This window comes from Falco rusticolus, chromosome 6 (genome assembly GCF_015220075.1).
Source record: "Falco rusticolus isolate bFalRus1 chromosome 6, bFalRus1.pri, whole genome shotgun sequence".
Lineage (NCBI taxonomy): Eukaryota > Metazoa > Chordata > Aves > Falconiformes > Falconidae > Falco > Falco rusticolus.
Genome location: NC_051192.1, coordinates 77691928 through 77714984, shown reverse-complemented (window position 1 = coordinate 77714984; position 23057 = coordinate 77691928). Strand labels below are relative to the sequence as shown.

Genomic DNA, 23057 nt, shown 5'->3' with positions numbered 1-23057 from the left:
TCAAGGGCATTAAAGCCGAGGTACACGCTTGTGGGCAGAAACCTGGGTGCCAAAGAGCCTCTTGCCAGTACAGTTTCAGACATGTTTAGAGGTTGACAAAGGCTAGCCATGACATTTAATGTTCTCTTTGGTATTCGTATATAAATTTTAGATGTCTAAGTGCACCTAATGCTCAGTGTTTCTAAAAGGCTTGCTGCTTCAAAACCTCACAAGAAATTCAGGATCCCTGGTGCTTTGCTGAGCTCAGTCCAAGACTGGCATATGGTTTTCTCTTTGTTCTTTTGTGGATCACTCAGTGACTCTTAGGGCAGTTCCAAGTGTGAATGTAGAGCCTTCAGACTGTGCTGTGTAATTCCTGATGTGTATGACATTCTTGTTAATTAAAAACATAATTTATCATTTAAGATTGACTTACTAGTGGGCTGTTCCATATCCTTTTGTCTTGGTAAAGCCTATTGATATTGCAACCACTAATGCTGGTAAACCTGAAAAAAAAACCAAAACAGTAATAATGATTAGATGCTGAGCAAAATATTGCTGTTCTGCCTGGACAAAAAATGACAGGGCAAGCTAATGCAAAATGACCAGTTTTGCAATGAATGAATCATTTAATGAAGCACAGTGCTATTGCAGGATTTGTTTTTCTGAAGCACTGGGAGGAAGATGCTGTTTTCTGCCCACGGTGTACCACTTTGATATAGCTAAATTACTGGTACATTTGACAGGCCTTAAAGTGAACTTGGATGAAGTTTCATGAATATTCGGTTAATCTTTTTTTCTTGCTTTATTTTGATTTTTTGGTATTACACTACTCTTGAAAATCTTCTAAATTTTTGCTGAAATGTGTTTATAAAAGAATGTTACAATATATACCAGCATAGCTTGAGCTGTCTACTGAATAAAATGATGATATTCTTGACATTGTTGTTGCATTAAATGTTTCATCCCAATGATTCTGAGGAAATTAATTTTACAGACTTACCCCATCCAAGGCACAGGAAGCGTTTCCTTATGAGCCGTGTCCTAATTTTTCCAGTAACAGCCATATATGACTGCCACGCTTCCGTCAAAACCCAACAGAATGAAGCTAAGAAGAAGAAGTGTAAAAACGCGGTGGTTGTGGTGCAGATGCCCTGCAGGGAGCAAAGAGAAGCTCATGCTGAATACTTAGGGACACTCATTTTTCTTTTCAATTCAAAGAGTTGTCGTGTTCTATGATCTTGACCTTTATTCTTAGCATCAACTCCCCCTTCATGATGTGGTGGCCACAGAGAGAGAGAGAGAAAGAGAGATGTTGATGGGGATTAGGCAGAAGAGGTTTTGACTGTTTTCCCAAACACTGAGTGTGCTGAGCAGGGACAAAGAACACAAAATAAATCATGCCACTAGATTTTTTTTCTACGCATTTACTTTGATCATCATAAAGCCATTGTGGAAGCAAGTTACAAAGTTACTGATTATAAAAATCTCACAGAGCTGAATAACGAAAATGTAGGAATACAAATACTCCTAATTGCCAGTTGTTTTCTTTCCCTCCATGCAGAAGGATCCTGACTGTAAATCTGAATTTTAGGCAATACATTGTTTGATTTTGATTTTGTTTTTAATTGAAATCTCATAGAACTTTAACTTATTGGAATATTCTGTCTCGGATCTTTTTAGTCAGTTTATCATAACCTTAACAGTTACCCTGGATATTGTTTTTAAATTTTTCGGTCACTTGTTATCTGAAAAGAATTTTGAGCACATGCTTTTGTCACTGTAGCCCTTAATTAAACTTGACATTGTAGCTTATATACATGAGCTTCTTGGGTTAAATTATGACCTACTCTCTGCTGTGTTGCTTAAAATGCCCATTGCAGGCTACAAAATGCAGTGTGCATTGTAACCCAGAACGAAAACCACACCAGAACCACAATTTATTCTTATAATAATTTGAAGTTTCAAAATTATATCAAGGTTAAAAAAAACCCACACCCTGTATTAACAATACAAGATCACAGTTAAGAAGTACTATATTATTTTTATGATTATTTATGCAGCATACACATCTAATAGCTATCTCACACGCATGTGATAAAAGGGTAGGTAATTTTTTTTACTAAAATCCTGGTTCGGCAAACTATTTAGGAAGAAAATATGCAAGTTCCTAATTATATATAAATGCTTGCATATATTGTTGAATCAAGGCTAGTAGCTACAAAAAATTGGGAAGGATAAGATATATATGACACCAGACATTTTTTAATTCATTTTATATTCCTAATTACTTTCAGGTCTTTTTGCGTTGAATTTTCTTTTGTGGTAATATTCTCAGATTCTTATCTGAAATCAATTGTGTTTGTTCACTCCAATAGTTATCTGAAATACATAGTTGATAGCTGGTATCAGCTGATATTAGCATTAGCTGATAATCTCTGAATTTTCAGAGTTATGCACTAAAAAAGTCAAAACGTACTGATTTTCTGCTATGAATTTGCAGATGTGACAAACACCTTGTTTTCTAATTCTGGGTCAAGTTGTCAATTTTTTATAAATTTTATAAATTATGTGTATTTAAATCTGGGAGAAAGGAGGTCTATGTAATTATTTGCAAGAGAACTATTGTTTATTTTTAAGAAGTGAGGAATGTAAACTGGAAAAAAATCTTGAAATTGTACTAGTCATTCCATCCAGATTTTGCCATTAATTCTTATGCTTCAATGTGCTTAAAGTATGTGGATTCATAAAATCTATACTGTTAAAGCCTAAGTGACAGCAATATTTCCTGTATATGAAAAATATTTAAAATGAAAACTATGCAGTGAAACACACAATAAATATAATAGAAAATACACAAATGTCTTTTCTTTTACTAGCTGGCTCATATGTAATGAATTCCCACTATACGACTTCAATTTGCTTTCCTATCAATGTTTTTGTAAAAGCTAACATGTTCTGTTGGAACAAGAATTTAAGAATAAAATTACTTTTGAGGAATAGTACAGAAACTTTTATGGAGAAACTCAACAGGTAAAGCAGATTTTTACCCTGAAAAAACCCAGTAAATATACTATTTCCTTTATAAATAATGCAAATGCAAACAAATCCTGATCTTTTTGGTGAAAACATACCAAAACTTGATGACTGGATGACTGAGTATACAACTGTAGAATTTAGTTCATAATTTATCCTCTGCATTGAAAGAAAGATAGATGATGATAATCTGAAACAAATGTGGCCATGGCTGCTGTGGAAGAAAGAACTGTGGTGAAAATATTAATGATCATGTTGATCTCAAAATGAGATGACAGCAAGTTTTATCAGAAGCGATTTTTTCTTTAGCTGGAATATACGACTGCTGATTATAGCTAACTCTTCTGAGTGGCAGACAGAGGTCTGTAATGAACACTGATGGCAAGCCTGTATCACCGATATAAGCGTATGTTTGTATCATATACCATCAGAAAGATGCAAATCAGCTCCAAAACATCACCTAACAACTGCTGTGGGATAGCGATGACAGGATCATGCGCGGGCAGTGCTTGAAGTGAATTTAGCCTCCCTCCTTCCCCAGCCAGAGAAGCAGTTCTGGCAATTGAATCTCCCCTCTCGTAGGGTATAGCCACAGGCTCAGCAGAGTTGACCAATACACCCCTGGAAATCTTCTTTTATGTACTTCTGTATTCTTCCCCTTTGATAAACAAACAATGCTGTTCTGTCTGGGAAAGTGCTGTATCTGGGAAGTCTATTTCCGAATAGGAATAAAAATTCATTTTCACTAAAGGCTGTTATTGAACGGGGCACAGAATATCTCCAGCTAGGAAACTGTAACTTTAGCAAGGACTTTATTAGTATTTTGTTTGTTCTCACCAGGTCATGGACTACTCCTCTCCTTCCTTGCCAAGGGACCACCGCCTCCCTTCACCTTGCTGCACATGCAGCAGCATCACTAAAACCTTGTGGCCCATCACTCACAGAAAGCTGTGTTGTGTCAACCTGTCTGCACCAAGAGATAGTGGTATGTACCTTCCCCATTGCTTTAGGAGGAGACGATTCTTATTTGCTTCTCATTTTAGTTGATTAAAACTCACTGAATTAATTACCTGTGCTGAGCACCTGTCAACTTGCAACAAAATGAATTTTAACATCCTAATTTATTCACTATTTCTTCAAGCTTCTGAAATTAAGTCAGCTCTGTAACTCTAACCTCCTCTTCCTCCCATGGCTGTTGTTCTCAGGTCCCCATATTTAATTCTAATTACAAGTGGGGGAAGGGAGCTTTTCTCTCCTCAGAATGCACAATTTCATGAGCTTTAATTGAGCCTCAAGTGTTCAGCTACCTTGAATATCTCATTAAGACCATTCATCCCTTTTTAATAAACAATATACTATTGAAAGTAAGAGCACACATCAGGTATCAAATTATTTCCTTCTTTTATTCGTGTAAGACACCCACTCCAAATAAGGGAGAAGCACAGCTGAGAAATGTAAAAAACAGTGGAAATTCAAAGTTACTTATTCTAGCCATCAATATCTTTAATGTAATAATGGTGACTAATAAAGAGAACATTTAACCATTTTTATGGCCTACAAAAAGTAGGTCATAAATACAACCTCAAAATAATAAAGTATTATATTTTTTGGAGCACTTTGTTGTTGATTTATTTTTTTTAATAGAGCAGTGTTCTTTGTAATAGCAATGTGAACTGATTTTCCACACAAAGACAAAGAGGGATAAGTAAGGATACCTGATTTGTCTTCTTCCCCTGAAACAAGTTCTTTTTCTTTCAACAAATTAGTTGCCTCTCTATGGGGTTTGATAAATACTATAAGAATCAAAGCTACTGGAAAATAGACATGAAAAATGAAATCTGTATTGGTGATAGCAAAATGAATAGGGCTAAAATCCACTTAACTGGATTGTGTCATAAGTAGAAAAGAAAACTAGCAGAAAATAATTTAAATAATAAAATTCCTTGGAGATTAAAAAAAATATCTTGCCCTTGACTTAGATAAGCCTGAGATAAATTGTATGAGTGCTAATTTTATTCTTATGAACTTCTGACCATGTACTGAATACACAGACAAAGAGCACTTAAAGACCACAAAAAAGAATAAATGAAACAAAGAACAAACAAAACAGAGAGAATGCAAAGGACATAGCAAAGAGCAGATAGATAATTCTATGTCAAAACTGGTATATTTTATTGTCTTTTTGTAACTCGCAACTATAAAACAGTTTATATTTTCCTTCTTTGAAAAAAAAATATAAATTAAGAAAGGAAAGTATTGCTTATTAACCTTTACTTCATTTTTTATCATTATTTTTAAACTGATTTGCATAATACAGCACCTTTGTCTAAGGAATGGCAGACACTGTCAGAATACAGGGATACAGTATACTGGTCAGATAATACTGAATTCTAGATGAAATAGTAATTTCTAGAGTAAACTGCCATGAAATAGTAGGTGGACTTTCAGAGGCTGTGAAACAAAGAAATATGGGCTTGCATCTCAGGAGTTTTTCGCTGGAAGGGGGACAGATTTTCAATGACAAAATAAATATGGCAAGAAAGGCTGTCTCTTCAACTCCAAACATATTTGAAACTGTTGGATCTGAAATGCCTGAGAAATCATAGCTGTAGACTTTCAGGATCATTAACATTACTGGCACCGTAAAGCTTTGAAGGTACCATTTAATTTAAAAAATCACATGTTCTTTTCTGTTGCCAGACTTGAATACAGTTAACACCACTTGTTCAAGCAAAGAATTCAGGAAATTTGATACCCATATTGAAAAGAGCACTATAGTGGAAGGAATTGTTCTAAAATAATGTTATTCATATTTTAAACCAACAGCTATGAAAGTATATACTTTAATTAACTTATAGACAAAGTTTTAGATCTTCTAAAAACCTCTGATATCCTTAAAAGTTGAAGGCTTAAGTAGTTTAACTTCATTATATTGTGTGCTGATATCTGACATGATAACCCAAAATAATTAGCATTTGACTTCATGTAAAGAGATATGCACAGTTAATTATTATACTGAAGGTTTCTGTAGGCAGTACAAGACAATGTGAAGGTAGCCCTTACTTGGATTTTAAGAGCAAGCTAATTTTTCAGTGCAATAGCAATGGGTTTTGAGTAGTTATGTGATCTCCCCCAAAAAGATAATGAGTGTTAACTAAGGACATACATTTTTTTTTCTCCTACTCAATCATTTTGTTTGCCCAGAACAAGCCAGATGCTTTTCTAGGTTCTAATAAATAGCTCATAAGCTGGCTGTAAATTCTTTTGGTTTACTTTACAAATACAGTCTCAGAAATTTCATCTGTATCAGCACTGCAATGCCACAGTAAGGTATTTTTAGTATGAAGTTTTGATTTATATATTCTTTTGTATCATGTACAAATTATCACAACAGTTGTTAAACTTTGGGGTCACTGAATGTGCGAGTCTCAAGGTGCAGTATCAATTGTTCAGCTATTTTAAGTTTTTTGTGTCTGTCACGTCTTTTCTCTTCTGGAGTCTGTCCTCTTATCTGACAGTATAACCCCAGTGATCCTGATGCAATGCTGTAAGTGTGACTGAAAGAAAACATAAAACTTCAAGTTTTCTCCACATTTGCACTTTCCAGACACACTTTAAATATGTGTCTTCTTATTTTCACCTAAAGTTTCTCTAGATGCTTTACGATTTAGATTGCTTTAGATTCAGTTCCTGCTCCTCTTTTTCTGATGTTTACTCAAAGGTATTTCTGAAAATTACCTCTGATTCATTCACAATCTTTAATGACACTTTCTTATGAAGATCAGTCAGAATGTCCCCCATTTTTTCCCAGGTGCAGAGTCCAGCAATAGAGGTGCCGTTCATACCTGATCCATTAAAAGTATAGGGACCCTTCTTTTTAGCTTCTGCTCTTTGCAGTTACTTTTCTTCAAAGTTCTCCTTTGCATTTAGATTTGATACCATATAGTTGTACTTTGGCATCCCTCAGTTACGTCTATAAAGAACTGCTGTTTTTTATCTGCTGCCCACTATTATTCTCCAGACGTTATAATGCACATCGTATAAAATCATTCTATCCACTAGATATGAAGGGGTAGGCTGCTGGTTTTTGGGATGGAAAAGAATTAAGGAAAGTTGCTTGCTGCATATGCAAACTTTCCTTGCTCTGTTGTATGGCAGGATCTGTCTATGCTAGTGAAAGTAAAAGCACCCTCTTTGCACTGACATGTGATCCATGATGCTAAATTTTTAGTGAATTCCTTGGGCCAAAAAATGCTCACCCTGCCCAGGCTCACGCACAGACTGAAGGAGAGCCTGGGCCAGGAGCCCTGCCTGAGGGTCAGCTTGCCACAGCTGCCCTCCTGCCCTGGAGGACTTGCTTGTGATGGATGCAAGCCGTGTTGTGCTATTTTGCCTCGGGGCTATAGAAATATTTGTGGCTCATTTTGGTTAGTGGTTGGGATAGAGGTAAGAACTCCAGCTGGATAATTCCTTATATGCTCAGCTATTTCTAACATAGGAGACGGTAAAATTAATTCTGTGGTGTTTACAGCATTCTCTGGAGATTTTCAGTGCAATGCACAGATTTGTAATGTGTTAAGTCAGAATTGCTTTCTTGGTGGCATGCCTACTGTAAATTGAAAGCCAGTAGGAAGACAGTTCTCATATAGTTACCTTATACTCATTTTAGTCTTCCTCCTGGTTTGAATTGTTATTGCTAGGTTATATTCCAGCAAATGAGCTCAGCACAAGCAACATCACAGAACAGGATACTCAGAGACAATTTGATTTCTTCAATTACAAAAAGTGGCAAGGGAAGCTTTTCCCTTCTTGCCTTTGTGCTGTGAACAGAATATATATAACAGTATATATGTATATAGCAGTATATACAGAAATGCATATATTTCTGGGCAGGCAGGAAATGAAGGAATAGGATCCTCTAATTGTTTACAGGATTAATTCAAAGTCAGTGGAAAGACTTCCATTAATTTAAGTGGGCCTTATATTGAGTATCAAACCTGTAGAATAAGGTATGTAGGGTGCATGAGCAGAGGCTTATGATCTTGCTTTTTATCCTAAATGTTTTAAATGTTTACAAAGTATTGGATGAATATTTTTCTGGTAAGTATGGCCTACTTCATTTCATAAATTTATGCTGTTGGCTTTGATGTTAAACACTTTAAACAAGGTAAATGTCAACTCTGTCAGGACAAAATAACCCAGTATTTTAACTATGTCCTCACATGAATATGTTGTGAAGTTTATGAAGCTCAGAACAACAGGTTTTCGGGCAGATATAAAAGAAAATAAAAAGCTCTTTACAACTATGAAGCATAAAATCAATTTAAACCAAGTTTTTCAACTTCTCCCTCACTAATTAATCCCAAATTGGTATCACTGTATTGTAATAGTGATGCTTCACTGTGCCAGAGAGCACCCTTTCCTAGTTCTCTTCTTTTTCTTTTATTTGGTAATTTCTTTTTTCCTCAAAAGTCAACCCTTTTGAGTGTAAAGTGATCATGCTCACTTCAGGTGAAGAGGTGGAAATCTCTGTCATGCTTTGTTAGAACAGATTCAATACTGAGCTACTGAGGAATGACAATTAAAAAATTAAATTGAAGGTGATGCTATCCTGAAAAATTACTCTATTAAGAAAAAGCTTGGTGAGATTTTGCATTACGAAGTCTAAAAGATTTCTTATTTAAAGAGTAGATAAAATATAGATTTGTTTCTTGAATTGATGTGCAAGCAAAATCAACTTGGTGCCTGAAAACCATTGAAGAATTTAAGTTCTTATGTTCTTGCACTTCATTTACAGTAACAATATTACAGAAGCAGAATGGAAGGTGCAGTGTGAACATAAGGGTCTGGATTGATATTGATGAAAGTGCAATTTGGCCTGAAAAGTCTCTGAAACTGGCTGTGACTCATAGGGGAAAAGAATATTCATTCTGGCTGCCAGAGTGGTTCTACTGGGCTGTCAGAAACAATTCTATTTGCTTAGGAGCTATGCAAATTAAGGTGGAGACTGTGGATAAATAATAAACAAGCTTCACTGATTTTATTACACTTTGGTTTACAGGATAGTTGTTTTTAGGAACTATTTTTAGACTCTGAAAATGCCATATTGGTTTAATTTTAAAATATGGAATGTTCAGTGTGCTCTTAAATGAAGACAAATGCTCTTGGCAGCTTTGAAGAGATATAATAATGACACAACTCTATTAACAATGAAGCAAAAGCTGTTTGGCTATATCATACAACAATGTGCTGTATGTTCATTTCAACTTATTACATAAAGACATCCAGATTTTTAGATGTCTCTTTGGGTTGTTGCAAGTAGAAATATTTGGTTGCATTAACATACTAATGGTTGTACTGGTTTGGAGAAGAATGAAGGATACAACAGCCAACAGTTAATTAGAGTGATGAGCCACCTGTGCTACAGTGTTCCAGAGGTCCTGAGTCTTCCTAACTTTAATTTATTTAAAAGTTCACTGTGGGGGCTGCATGAGTAGCTAGGGGCAATGAGCCAGGATTGATAATGAAGGGGTGGCTGAGCTAAGCACAAAGGTTACACATGAGTCAGCAATGATTGCAGCTAAAGAAAGGAGTAGTTCAGAGCACAGTTGAGAGGGAGCTCCCTATGGAGTTCTGAGGAAAAGAGGAGGTGCCTGGGCACTGACAAAGGCAAGGAATTGAAGGACCTTCTTTGAAGAGATGGCATAACATAGGAGGGTAACAGAATGGATGCTCAAGACAGTGGAGCCCGGTATGTAAGACTTCAAATTCCTGTAACATGATCCAAGTACAGCCAGTGCAAACTGATGTCCTAATAGAAATATTACCAGGAAAAAGCCCTTACTGGGTAGATAGAAAATAATGCCTTGTGTTGCCTCTCAGTGCTACATGGGTAAAAACCTGTCATCAAAGAACTTTTTCTATTAGGAAAATGTGATTGTCACTTCAGTATCTCTACTCTTAAATCAGATCGTTTGCTTTATTTTAGATATTGATCTCATTTGCTAACAATAAAACTGCTGTAATTTTAGGGAGTTTCCACAGCAATCAAAATGATGACTAGAACAAGAAGTTCAACAACAAAGCCTGCAGTTGCCTTTCACTTAGTCTGACTGTGATGATTACAATCGCCATATGAAAACAGTCCATCTTCTTGTCTGGGATATTGATGTCATCAACTATTCCTTGTCTGCATAACTGTAAGAGTTCCATCCCTTTACACAATTGACTGAAAGCATTGGTTCCATCCCTTCATACAATTGACTGAAAGCACTGAAGCAATATCTTTGCAATGCTATTACAAGATTGTCATATGTCAGCTACCCTTACTCTTTTTCTTTTTAAATTACAGTTCTATACATAAGTCTTAAGAGTCTTTATATAAGAATGGTAACAGGAAAAGGATGATTTTGCCCCCAAGAGCACCCTCAGTTTTAAGGATGCCTAGTTTTCTTCAAAGGAGAGTGTCATTTAGGATTAGCAATATGAAGACAGTGAGAAATGGTCCCTTTTGAGAGAAGAAATTTAAATCTGAAATAGAAATAATCCAGGGAAGGAAGATAGTATCTACATTATTGTGGTCATCCAAAGTCTTCTCATACCACATAACTTCAGTTTATTTTTCCAAAATAACTGATAATTTTTTTTTTAAGATACATTATGGCTACATATATTTGTGCTTGCAGATCAAATGGGTTAGAAAGCATTCACTCATCCTGCGGCCAGCTGGAATGAAACAGTAAATGTCTATATTAGTAAATTTTTCTGTGCTCCAAAATAAGGTGGCCATATTCAAACAGCCTGCTGTCACTGGTCCCTTGCCAGTTCTAACTATCCCAAACTCAGGGCATTGACTGGGATAATGCTAGTTAGTGTGGGACAAAATTGTGCCAAGAGGCATGCTAATGCTTCCAGAGTATGGATGACTTCATGCCAATGCTTGAGGTCATGCCCACCTACAGAGACACGTAGAACACTTTGGCTTTGTTCTCTCATCCAATAAAACATGTGGTGGTTTTGAGCAAATGTGGTGGGCTGACCTTGGCCAGCAGCTAAGCACCCACACAGTCACTTGCTCACTCCCCCCAGCAAGATGGGGAGAGAATCGGAAGAGCAAAAGTGAGAAAAACTGGTGGGTCGAGATAAAGACAATTTAATAAATGAAGGAAAAAAAGCCTTCACCAAGTGATGCAAAGGCAATGACTCACCACCTCCCACCAGCAGACTGTTGCCCAGCCAGTCTCCAAGCAACAGCTACTTTTGAAAGACCACTGCCACTTGTATTGCTGAGCACGTTGTCATATGGTACGGGAGAGCATTTTGGTCAGCTGGGGTCAGCTGTCCCAGCTGTGTCCCCTCCCATCGTCTTGCACACCCCCAACTTCCTTGCTGGCAGGGCAGCTGAGAAATTAAGAAGGTCTTGACGCTGTGTAAGCGCTGCTCAGCAATAGCTGAAACATCAGCATGTTAGCAACGCGATTTTAATTAGAAACCCAAACCACAGCACCACAGAGGCTCCTGTGAAGAAAATAAACTCCATCCCAGCCAGACCCAGCACAGGAACCTAACACAGAACCCAAATGGAGTATCTGTGTGTGGGGGTGACCACACATGCCTATGAAGAGAGGACAACAGAGGCTTTTGAGTCAAGCGGTGTTCATAGACCACGTATGTAGACATACACAAACAGACAGGTACTTTTAAAAAAATGAATTTAAGTGCATCTGAAAGTTGTTAATGGGATACATATGTGTACACATGTGGTTTACCAGTGGGTTTTACTGTTTCATTTAATTGAAAACCTAATTTTTTTTTTTCAGAAATATGTCCTCTTTCCCTGTAACCTTAGAATCAGAGCACACGTCACACTAGAAAAGCAAGTGGAGGAAAAGAGAGCCTTGGATGGCTTATGCATTGCAAAGCAGTATTTTCAGCAGATTAAAGACAGAGGAGATTGCTTTACATCTCTATATCAGAGCATGTCTACCTGTGTACCTGAGAGTGAACACAGAGTGAGGGGAGCAGGACAGAATCTCCAATTTGGGCAACTGACAGTGCTCTAGTTCATGTACAGCACAGTCAATACAAGCTTATTATACAATAGCATCATGAATCACATTAATTCCTCTTATGGTTATGATATTAATTTATAATGCCTTTAATGCACTAGCCATAGGTTGTTTCAGAGGCCATCCATCTCTTTCTTCACTTCATGCAGAGATCCATGTAATGCTGATGAAACTGCCTCATCTACAGGATGAAATTTCAGCTGGAAGACGTTCCTAACAGAGGGCTCTATTTTATGGAAAACATAGTTAAAAAAAGATAGGCTATAAATTTAAAGTACCTTTAAATACAGGAAAGGGAAAGCATTGGGTAATTATGTGTTTCTTATGATATTAATGAAATCTCAGTGACTTTCACATAGAAGAAAGATTGTATAGCAATGGATGCCTGTGCACATTTTGGAAATCAAAGGAGGCAGTTCCTCAAGATACATTGCATCTCTGTCTGACCTTCAGTTCTGGTCATTGTATACCATGGTGTTGTGATTTAACCACAACCAACAACTAAATACCACACAGCTGCTTGCTCACTTCCCCACCTCCTCAGCAGGATGGGGAGAAGATTTGTGAAAAAGATAAAACTCGTGGGTTGAGGTAAGAACAACTTAGTAATTGGAAAAAAAAACAAACCCCAAACAAAACCACGATAGCAACAATAATAACAACAACTGTAATGAAAAGGAGAGAGATGGAGAGAGAAATAAAACCCAAAAGGAGAAGAACAAGTGATGCACAATACAATTGCTCACAGCCCTCTGACCTATGCCCAGCCAGTCCCTGAGCAGCAATCTTCAGCCCCTGGCCAATTCCTCCCAGTTTATACAGTCAGCATGATGTTCTGTGCTATGGAATATCCCTTTGGCTATCTCAGGTCAGCTGTCCTGGCCCTGCTTCCTCCCAGATTCTGTGCACCTTCTCACTGGCAGAGCATGGAAAACTTGAAAAGTCCTTGATTTAGAGTGAGCATTTCTTAGCAACAACATCAGTGTGTTATCAACATTAATCTCATACTAAATCCAAAACACAGCACTGCACCAGCTACTGAGAAGAAAACTAATTCTACCCCAGCTGAAACCAGGACATGTGGCTGCTGGCATGGTGGATAATTTGATAATTTATGAAACTTGAAAGAAAAAAGCAACCAGAGAGGAGGTGGTGTTCACACATGTATATGGAAGATTGACTAAGAACAGGAAAGACAACAATAGGTTAAAAAGTCAACTTCTCCACTCAGTTAATATTTTGACATTAGTTTCCATTCATTGCTTGCATAAGAAAGCAAAATGTCAAGGTTCCCTTTCTTATAAAAGGTGAAATCACTTATGCTGCTTATACCTTTGCATTGTCTTCTAGCAAGGAGGAAATTCTGTGAGGTATCACCTTTATTCAGTTCTTTTTGTCTGCTATGTTAAACCAGCAGGATAAAAAGTTTGAAGTAATGACAAAATAATATTTATGACAAAAAAGTGTGGAATGATTCACAATGATTCTTTTAGCATGATTATAAAAATTTATAAAGTTGTAATTATTAGACAGGAACATTATAACAATCTGTGTGTTTTAAAGGAGCAAAGAATGAAATGGTCTTGTAGAGGGATCAGATGCAGCAGGAGGAATTATAACTAGTAAAAGCTCCTCTATCACATTACTTCAAGCCAGATTTCTTGATTAAGGTGAATAGAAGTCTTTTTATTGGCCCTGGATTTCTTGCCTCTATTCCACTTCCCTGTTTCTTCTCCTGAAGCCACAGAAAAGTTTAGCTGAGTTAGTTCATACTTGGGATGTAAGGTGAAGTGAATCTACTCCTGTCAACAGAGTCTGAAGGCAGAGCTGGGGTATCATTAGTATTTGGAATAGCACCGATTCCTCACAGATACCAGCAAGTACAAGTTTCTTCTTCCTGTAGGCTTTAAATATAGTCTTTTTATGGGAGTCACTATAAGGAGTCTTTTTAGGACCTTAAAGCTCTCTGCAAGGCCTCACATCTACTGGTTTCACCTTTGCTTAACTCCCAGGGACTCTGCAAACATGAACCTCCTGCTGGAGAAAAAAGGGGTTTCCAAATGAGGAAGGAAACATTTTCTGGAGGGACACTGGAAAGAATGCACAGAGATTTCAGCAAGATAAACTAGAGAGAGAACTAGCGCCTAGCAACATGATAGCTTTCTCCAGGCGGGCTTTAGCTATGCTCTTAGATAATGCTTGCCAGGGAATTTGAAGAGCTTCTCATTAAAGATGCCTACAGCAATAGAAGATTTAGTATCTCAAAGTTTGTTATTTCAGGGAGAAGAAGGGAACCAGAAAGTCTGCACAATCAGTTTGATGAAGGTTGTGTTAATTTCTGCACTGTGAGCATACAAGCAGCAACAAGAGGAAGCAGGCAGTGTACAAAGTCCCCATTATGAACACTTGTTTAAAATACACTTTATTCTTCTATCTGTATTTTTCATATCAAAGAAGATGCTCTGAGAATCCCATATTTATTTGGGCTATTTAATCATCTGCTCCACTCATAACAGAACAGTGGCCACTTGTACATGCATAGGAAAGATATTAGCGCTTTGTAAGGTGATTTGTATTCCCTAACGAAGTGTATGAGATCATTGTATGAATGAACATATATTTTACCAAAGAGAGGATGGACTTGAATAAAACTACATCTTTACTGCCTTTAGTTCAGTGTTTTGAATAGTACATGCTCTGTGCCTGACTCAGACTGCAGTGCCCTTGAGAGAGCAGCCCCCGGTGCTCTCCCTCGGTGTTGGGACAGAGCCGAACATGACAGGACACCTGATAAAGACGATTGCTAATAATGCAATTGCTCAGGGTGATCCCTTGACAGAAGTTTAATTCCAGTCGTGTTTTTACCCTAGCAGGTTTCACATAGCTTTGGGGATAAATACAGCAGTGAAAACCAAGCAGGAGAAGAGCAAATGCATTTCTTGAAGGCTTGGTTTATATGTTAGTAAAAGGGCAAACAGAACTGCTCAGTTTACAAAACTGCTAATTTATCTTCACCCTACATATCAGGAGGACTGATTTTGCAGTGCTACTTACCCAAATCTATCATTGTTTAATAAATTACTCATGTGTTTCTGACTGCCTTTTGTCATTGATTTTAGCTCTAGCCAGCTTTAAGTGTGTTGCTATTTCCTGGTTCTTTCCTTCATTAATATTACCTTCTCAATCCACACTAGGCACATATTTTCTGAAGATAAATTGTTTTCAACCCTTAAAGGTGGTAATGCTGTGATGGCTTTATGGTAAGTACATGCCACTAATTACTTCAGAACTACTGTTGAATCAACTTCATCCAATGAGGCAGATATTTTGTGGCTTCCCCCTTCCCTCCCCCCATAAACAACTTTGCTATTTTTAGCCATTAACAATATTTGTAAAGAATATTTTTTACTATTTGATTCCACATTTAGTTGGTGAATTGTAAGACAGCGTTCTGTCTAAATGTGGCACAAAAGCACTGGTTGATATTACTAATGTATCTTTTTTTAAAAAAAAACTTTTCTGGTGAGAACACTCATTCTAATTACTCAATTGATCTCATAAACTATCAGCATATACATTTCTAAACTTCCTCTTACAGTTTCGTATTCTAAATCACAAACCATCTAATATTAAATTTTCAATTAAAGAAATTGCAGAGTTTATAATATTTGTAAGAAAATTGCTGGTGCTTAAAAATATAAGTACATTCTGATGAAACTGAAATGACACTTTGGCTTGTATCACGGCACTCTGGTTTTTGCATGAAACAGCCAACAGGATGCAGCCGATCATCTGCAATTTTGTTTGAGTGTTGGATACACATGAATCATCCTCATCTGTGGTGCTTTTTAAAATCTCCTTCCAGTTATTGTGAGGGACTGTAAAGACAAACAACTCTGCTCAGGATACAAATAATGTGATTTGCATTCAAATAAAATTTTAAATGTTAGAACTAGGATGCTCGATATTTTTTCTTTTTTTTTTAATTTTATTTTTATGTTCTTGATACATCACAGAATTGAAATATGGAACTCACTGCTTTAGGATTTGAAGGTAGCCAAAGAGATAAATGTGTTTAAAATGGATTACAGAATAGGCTAACTGCTGGATGCTTTGGATGCAGTTCTGGCTCAGAAAATCTTTAAATTGCTGACTGCAAAAAGTTGGGAATGTGCATCAGAGATAGGATCATTCATTCCCTGTTCCTATACACTTTCCTATGTATCTGGTTCATGTCGACAGCATAGTGAACAAGACAGATCACTGAGCTGATCCGATACTGCTGTTCTTATGATCTAAAGCTGGCAGGTAGCAAAATTATATCAGATAATTTAAAAAATCAGGTCAAATCATGAGGGATAAGAATTCTGCCAGTGTAAAGAAAACCCCTTTCATCCACAGAGTTCTGAAGAACAGGCACTCCTCTGCTGCTCTGTTTACACAAAGGTTCAAGGTCCTCAGTAAAACTCTTCTGTGCAGGCAGCCCAGACCAGCACCAGCTGCTTTCACTCCTATACTGCCCAGGAATATCATCCCCATTTAGCCATCACTCTTCAATCTTACCTTTTTCTCCTCCAATAAAACCCGTAAGTTTCCCACCTACTGTTCTTACATGAAATACTTTAATTTAATACAAATGAAAAAGATTTTATAAAAACAAATTTCCTTTGCTTTTATACATGCATGGTTTGTTTTTCTCTGTGAATTTAATAGCCTTTTGAGGCAGGTGGTTTCGTGGTTCTCAGGGTACAGTCCTGTTTCCCCCTTGTTTGTATGCTCTTTTTGTACAGCAACAGAAGGGAGAGGCAAGGATATAATGAGCCAGAAATGTAAACCTTCTGAGTTAGGAGAGCTTAGGTATAAAATGTAGCATCAGAAACCACTTTTTAAGGTACTGAAGCCTTGCAAATCTGCTACTACAGTCAGTGAAACTGCTAGCTGGCTGGCTGACCTTGGATTATTTTTTTCTTTTCTTGTCTGTACTTGCCTCTCCCCAACTATAAAACAGTAATGATGACACACACACCACTCTCATAAAACATTCAGACTTGACGAGGAAAAATTATATACCTATGCGTATTTGGAGTAATTTGATTTCAAGTTGAATGTATCTTGCTTTTTTCCAGGTAAATTTTTCTCAAAGAAAGAAGTTTAGTAGAATGTCTTTACAATATCTGTTAAAGGGAAAGGTCAAGTATAAAGCTAACAACCACCTACTCTTCCAAACTCAACAGATGTGTATATGTGGACATTATGTTTTATCTTTCTATCAATATAGAGATACTCAAGAAATATAGAGAAACTCAAGAGAATAATGCAAGAAGGGGGAAAGAGAGACAGAGATTTTAAAAAAATCTAAATAGACTAAAAAATGTTGCCATAGAGACTGATTCAGACACTATAAAAATAGCTTTATGTATTGTTGATACCATTATTTTGCTTTCTGGTACTCTACCTGACTGAAGCAGAAGGCCTCAGCAAGATGCCCAGAATCATCAAAAGCAAAGTAGCAATTCCATGGAGGATCTCCCAGATTATTTTGAATCCATGGCTATGTGCACATTTGGTTTAAATTACTTGTTTCAAAATCTAGTAACATAGCTCCTGGAAGCCAGGCCAAGAAAACTGAGTCTTTACAGCTGTTTTGCTGTGTAGCAGCTTCCTGGCAATTATATACATTCTCTTCTTTTAAAATGAAAAATAGTAAAATCGCTCTCCTGTCCCTTCATTTTTAGGGACAAAGTTACTGTGCTCTTATTTTAAAATTATTTTGTGTGTGTGTCTTTTTTTTTTTTTTTTTCTTTTTTCTTTTTTTTTTCCCCTGAGTTGAAAAATAAGTAACATTCTTGAAAATGCTGGCTGGATATACATATCTCTTATAGTCTTATTACACATTTGTAACCAGTAAAAACTATGTGGGGTGCTATTTAGTTTTCTTTTAACAACGGGAGTTTAACAAATTGATGAACAGGACATGCATTTTGAATTAATTTTCTGTTAACAGAAATACTGTGTTTTCCACCTAACTTTGATACAAGAATCATTGTCCAGTCTTTCTTGTATGTGCTAGACACAACTCTTAGAATTCTACCTTTTAAACTGTATTTCTTTTTATTTCATTTGTAAAATAAGAAGTTTTTAGGAAAGGAATACTTCAGTCTCTGAAATAGACATCTTCAGAAAAACAGTTCTTGTACAAATGAAAAGGAGTAGGGTTATATATGTCTGTAATAAAAAAGCACAACTGAAACTTATTGCTGCACTGCTTCCCACTCTTTTTGTGGCTTAACCCCATTAAAAGGATCATGTGAGCCTTGCACTCGTTTAGTTTATCCTAGCCATTGGACTGGTTCACCTTGTTCTAATCCTATTTTTCTAGTCCCTGGTTTGAAATTGATACGACAGGCATATTTATACATCACTTCTTCCAGAGGTGAGGGATTTGAGACATTTATTTTGTTGCATTAGCAAAGCTGCTAGAATTAATGGAATTATATCTGCCAAAACACAGTGATAAATTTTAATGAAAAAATCTTCCTAGTGCAACTGGAACCGAATGGGCCAGATCTTTGCTCTCTGTGTGCCTTTTTGTACTGGCAAGGGAGTCGTTACCCATAGGAAATTCTAAAGCCATAGTACTGACAGACATTTCACCCCATCACTGCAATGTTGAGGTTTGGTCAAGTTAGGTTTGCAAGGCTGCTACAGCCCTTGCAGCTGGGTGTAGCTGGCTTTGAGGGCACAGCTCACCCTGATCAGCAGTCTTTGCCTGTTTCATTTGGGCAACAGATTTGTTTTGACTGATATTTCTGATGTTGGGAAACGTCAGTTTGGCCACCAGAAATGAGCTATGTCTTTTATATTCACAGCTGAAGCAGGGGGTTGGGCAGTAAGCTGTGCAGTTGTCCAGAGCAGAGGACTCCTAACCAAAGGTGGCAGAAGAGTGAAGATAATAAGCAGAAAGAATATGCCCATTTGACGATTTTTCAGCTGAAGTTCAATATTAGGCATCTTGGTTTACATGGTTACCCACAGTGGTATGAGGAGTGGAAAGAATCATGCTGTCTAAAGCAGGAATAATGAAACAGAAACCTTGCAACACTGCTGCAGGGATGAATTGACAGGGAAAGAAGAAACCTCTGAAGGAAACTCAGCTCCATCTCTCTGTAGTAACGAAGCCAAGATTACAAATGGCTGTGTGATAAGGCATTGTGAGGGCCTTGCTCCGTCTAGAGGCTTCAGCAGCATCAGAGGCTTGTAGTATAGCTGGCAATATCAGGCAAGCGTTCTGATGTGTGCCACAGATGACATTGCTGACGACCCTATGTGTTCCTTCCCAGAATGACAGTGGAAGAAAAGGATACAACAAAATACAAGGGACTTTTCATATTAATAGGCCAGGCAGAAAGAATGCTAGATTTGATAAGGCCAAACTTATTGGAAGGTTCCAGGAGCCGGGGAGGGGGGGGGGGGGGGGGGGGGGCGGGGGGGGGCGAGAAAGAAGCAGCTTTTAGCTGCTGCAGTTCAGTCTTGCTGTACCCTGCAAATACAGCATGTTAAAAGCAGACACTATTAAAAGACTAGGTAGCTGATAGCATCAGAGATACTAGTTTGCTGGCACAGCTTTATTTAGATCCAGTTCTCACACTAGGAAAAGTGGGGTCTCATAAAGCCTTGAAAAATAGCAACATGGTCTACATGTTAGCAGTGTAAAAGGGATTTTATTGAGGAAGAAAAGAAAGTCACAGCTATGAAAGAATTAGCTGAAGCCCATCAGGGAAGTTGTGCATTTGTAAGGACACACAGACAAGAACATGTGCTGCCTGTAGCTGACTGGGCACTAATCTGAGTGCCAGTGGCCAAAGCATTATCGCAGTCAGATGTTAGTGCAGGTTCCTGGCAAATTCCACCTAGCAAAAGAATCTGTTTCATTGTACATCTGCATCAAAGCCCTTGTCAGGAAGCTGTGCAGGTAATGAATGTTGGTTGTGGATCTTCATCACCTGAACACCTCTAGAACAGTCATTCAGAACATCAAATTGCCAGTGTCTTTCTACTCTTAAACAGAAGTGGTTGTGGCTCAGAGATGATTTCATCTAGAGTTCTAAATATCCGAATATATGACAAGGGTATGTACATTTACAGCAGAGATGTTAGCAAATATGGTAGATTAATAAATGCAGATTTGAGGTCCAACAAGCTGATATCTATCTGAATGAGAATATGAATTGGGAAACTCATAAGCATGACATGAATAAACAGGAAATTCAGCCACTTTTAGACAAACCACTATTGTCCAGGGCATTTCTAATTTAAGATGATACCTGGCTATGGCAAATAGAGAAATTTTTTACAGACTACTAATTCTTACATTTATAAAGTCACATACATGACTCTAAGAAGACACAGGAAGATAAAAAAATATAAGAACCATTCTAAGACATGTCATGGTTTTTTTACAGGGTCATTCTGTAACAACAGCAAAGGTGGGAACAGCTTCTTGTGGTCAGCATGCCATAGAAAAAAGCTTAAAGGAGACCAGACGATTATGACCGTATGAAAAGCCTTTACAGAATTTGATAATCTCAAGTGGAAAAGGAGACGTTAGAAGTTGATTTTTTTTTTCTTCTTACATTTTAACATTGAAAAAGCCATAAACACTTGGTGGAATTTTTGGGTTCAAAATTCTTGCATGATATTTTACATTAGTCGTCAAGATTTTGACTAATATTTTTCAGCACTGAAAGCAAAGGCAAAGCCACTATCCATTGCTTAAACTAAGTAGCTACTGACAAAAGAAGAAACAGTTTTAAAGAAAGGTTTTCAGGTCTACATTGACCTTGTTCTGGGGAAAATTGCAGCATCTGACAGTTAATTTGAACAAATTAGAGATGAATAGGTAATGGGCTAGATTTGCCAGAAACCTGTCTGACTCTGCCAAAGAGGAAGGTATCATTGAAGTTAGCATCTAATAAACCTACTATATTATCGGAAGTACTGAACTGATTTGCATACAACTGATGGTCAGATTTTGCAGACATAGTCTAATCCATACTGTACTTCAGGCAGAGATCTCTTCCAAAATTTGAGTGACACCAGGATACAAGTAGTCAGTGCACCAAGAACAATAACCTGTGTGGTGGCTTGCCCTGATTAAGTGAGTTCAGACACTAGAATAAGGTGATGAAAGTAAGCAAATAAAAAATATACCTTACCAGATTCTAGAAAATTCTTTGACAAGTGGTATGTAGTTGTAGCACTTTTACTGTTGTTATTTCAGACCTTTTGGGGGTGGTTGTTGTTTCATTTTGGTTTGGTTTTGGTTTCTTTGGTTGGTTGGTTTTGGTTTTGTTTTATTTTTCTGAAGAAGAACACGTGACAGTTCCTGTAGCAGTGACTTCACTAGATCCATCGACTTGATTACAGTTTCAAAACCTCATCACACCATGTTATACCAAAACCAAGTCAATATTTGCAAAAGGCAGGTTATATCTATACTAGCTAACTAAGCAGGGCCAGGCTATGGGTCCAAGCACCTGGCAGGTGGTTATCCATGCTACTGAACTGCTAGCATGACCCCTGGTCTCTGCAAAGCAACACCCCCCTGTGCAATACCCATCACGTTCCACAGGCCAGCACAGGCCAACAAGCAGTATGGCTGCAGCCTGCCTCTTCTGGAAGGCATGCATTTGTATGAGTTGTCCTCAGGGCCAGAGAATGTATCCTGGCCCATTTAATTAATTATAGATGTATAGACAAAGCAATAGAGTTTCTGAAATCCTTGTAACAAAACACGGATCTCATCTCCTTTCTCTGAAAACATTCTGATTTATGCTTCCCTTACTGCCTCTAAGCCTAATTTGGAAGTAAAAATTGCAGAAGGGTTTCTATCATTTCTTTTTGCTCAAACATGTCTGGGTACCTATTATATGAAATAGTACTGCTGATCCCACTCGCCCCTGGCATTTGTGAAGTGGGAAAACTAATACTTCCCTCCAGAAGCACTCTCAGGACAAATAGAGTGTGGATGTGAAGCTCCCAGACACTGAATTATGAGAAATACATGTACCCTTGATTGAGGCTGAGGATTATATGGAATTTTAAGACAAAGACCTAATTAAATGCATTTCTTAATTATGACTAATATTTTTGTGGAGAAACAGAGAGTTTGCTTCCACAGACATTGTGGAAACATGAAATAATTTATTTATATATTACATTTACATAATTTAGTAAATAGTTTTTATAGTAAAAGACTCGGATTCTTTTTCAGTTTTACAGATTCAGCGATACTAAAATTTCTACTTCTCCGCTTACTTCGACGTTGTGTTACCTGTGTGTGTTTCAACTAAAGCTGGAATCCTTTTATATTTTCTACTACTTGAACTTTTCTAGCCCTTCCATGCCTTAGCACTTATCCATACTCTTAATGAATAAGCACTAACTGCCTTTGCATACATTTTTTCTTTACACTTGCCTAATATGAATAAAAAGTGTTGTTCTGGGTCTGTGGCACCTAGACCCTCTTTGCACAGGAAAAAATTGCTACATGGAGTCTCTGGCAGTAAAAAGTCAAGCCTTTTATTTCAGGCTTCCAAATAACTCTGTGTGAAATTATTCAGAGTGTAGTAGTTTCAAGTAAAATGTTTTGGATGTCCACAATATATTTGGAAGATGGCCATAGTTTAATGTAAGTTTTTTTCACCCCTGCACAGTTGTGTGAGATTACTACAGAATTAAATAGGGGTTGGGAATATAGCAAAACCCAGAGTTTCAATTCTTGCAGTTTATTACCTTTCATAACTGCTGACACTAGACAAAATGGGTTAAGGTACTAGTACAAAAGCAATTGAACTGGGATACTATGCAAAGTGCTTTGACCTTTCCTATTAAAATATTAGGGATCAATTATTCTCTTTACACACTGCAGACAGAACAAAAAAGCTTATATGAAAGCAGGAAAAAAATAGGTCA

The 23057-nt window shown here is 37.3% G+C and overlaps 1 protein-coding gene across 6 annotated transcripts in view; it reads right to left on the bottom strand.

Annotated features, from left to right (window-relative positions):
- ADGRB3 (adhesion G protein-coupled receptor B3) overlaps positions 1-23057 on the bottom strand; it is a 466021-nt gene that overhangs the window by 44291 nt on the left and 398673 nt on the right. For all 6 annotated transcript variants that reach the window (XM_037392627.1, XM_037392623.1, XM_037392625.1 and 3 more), the window contains 2 exons: positions 983-1133; positions 416-485 (listed from right to left, as the gene is read on the bottom strand). In XM_037392627.1, coding sequence (XP_037248524.1) covers positions 416-485; positions 983-1133 — 221 coding nt within the window. The remainder of the gene's footprint in view (positions 1-415; positions 486-982; positions 1134-23057) is intronic.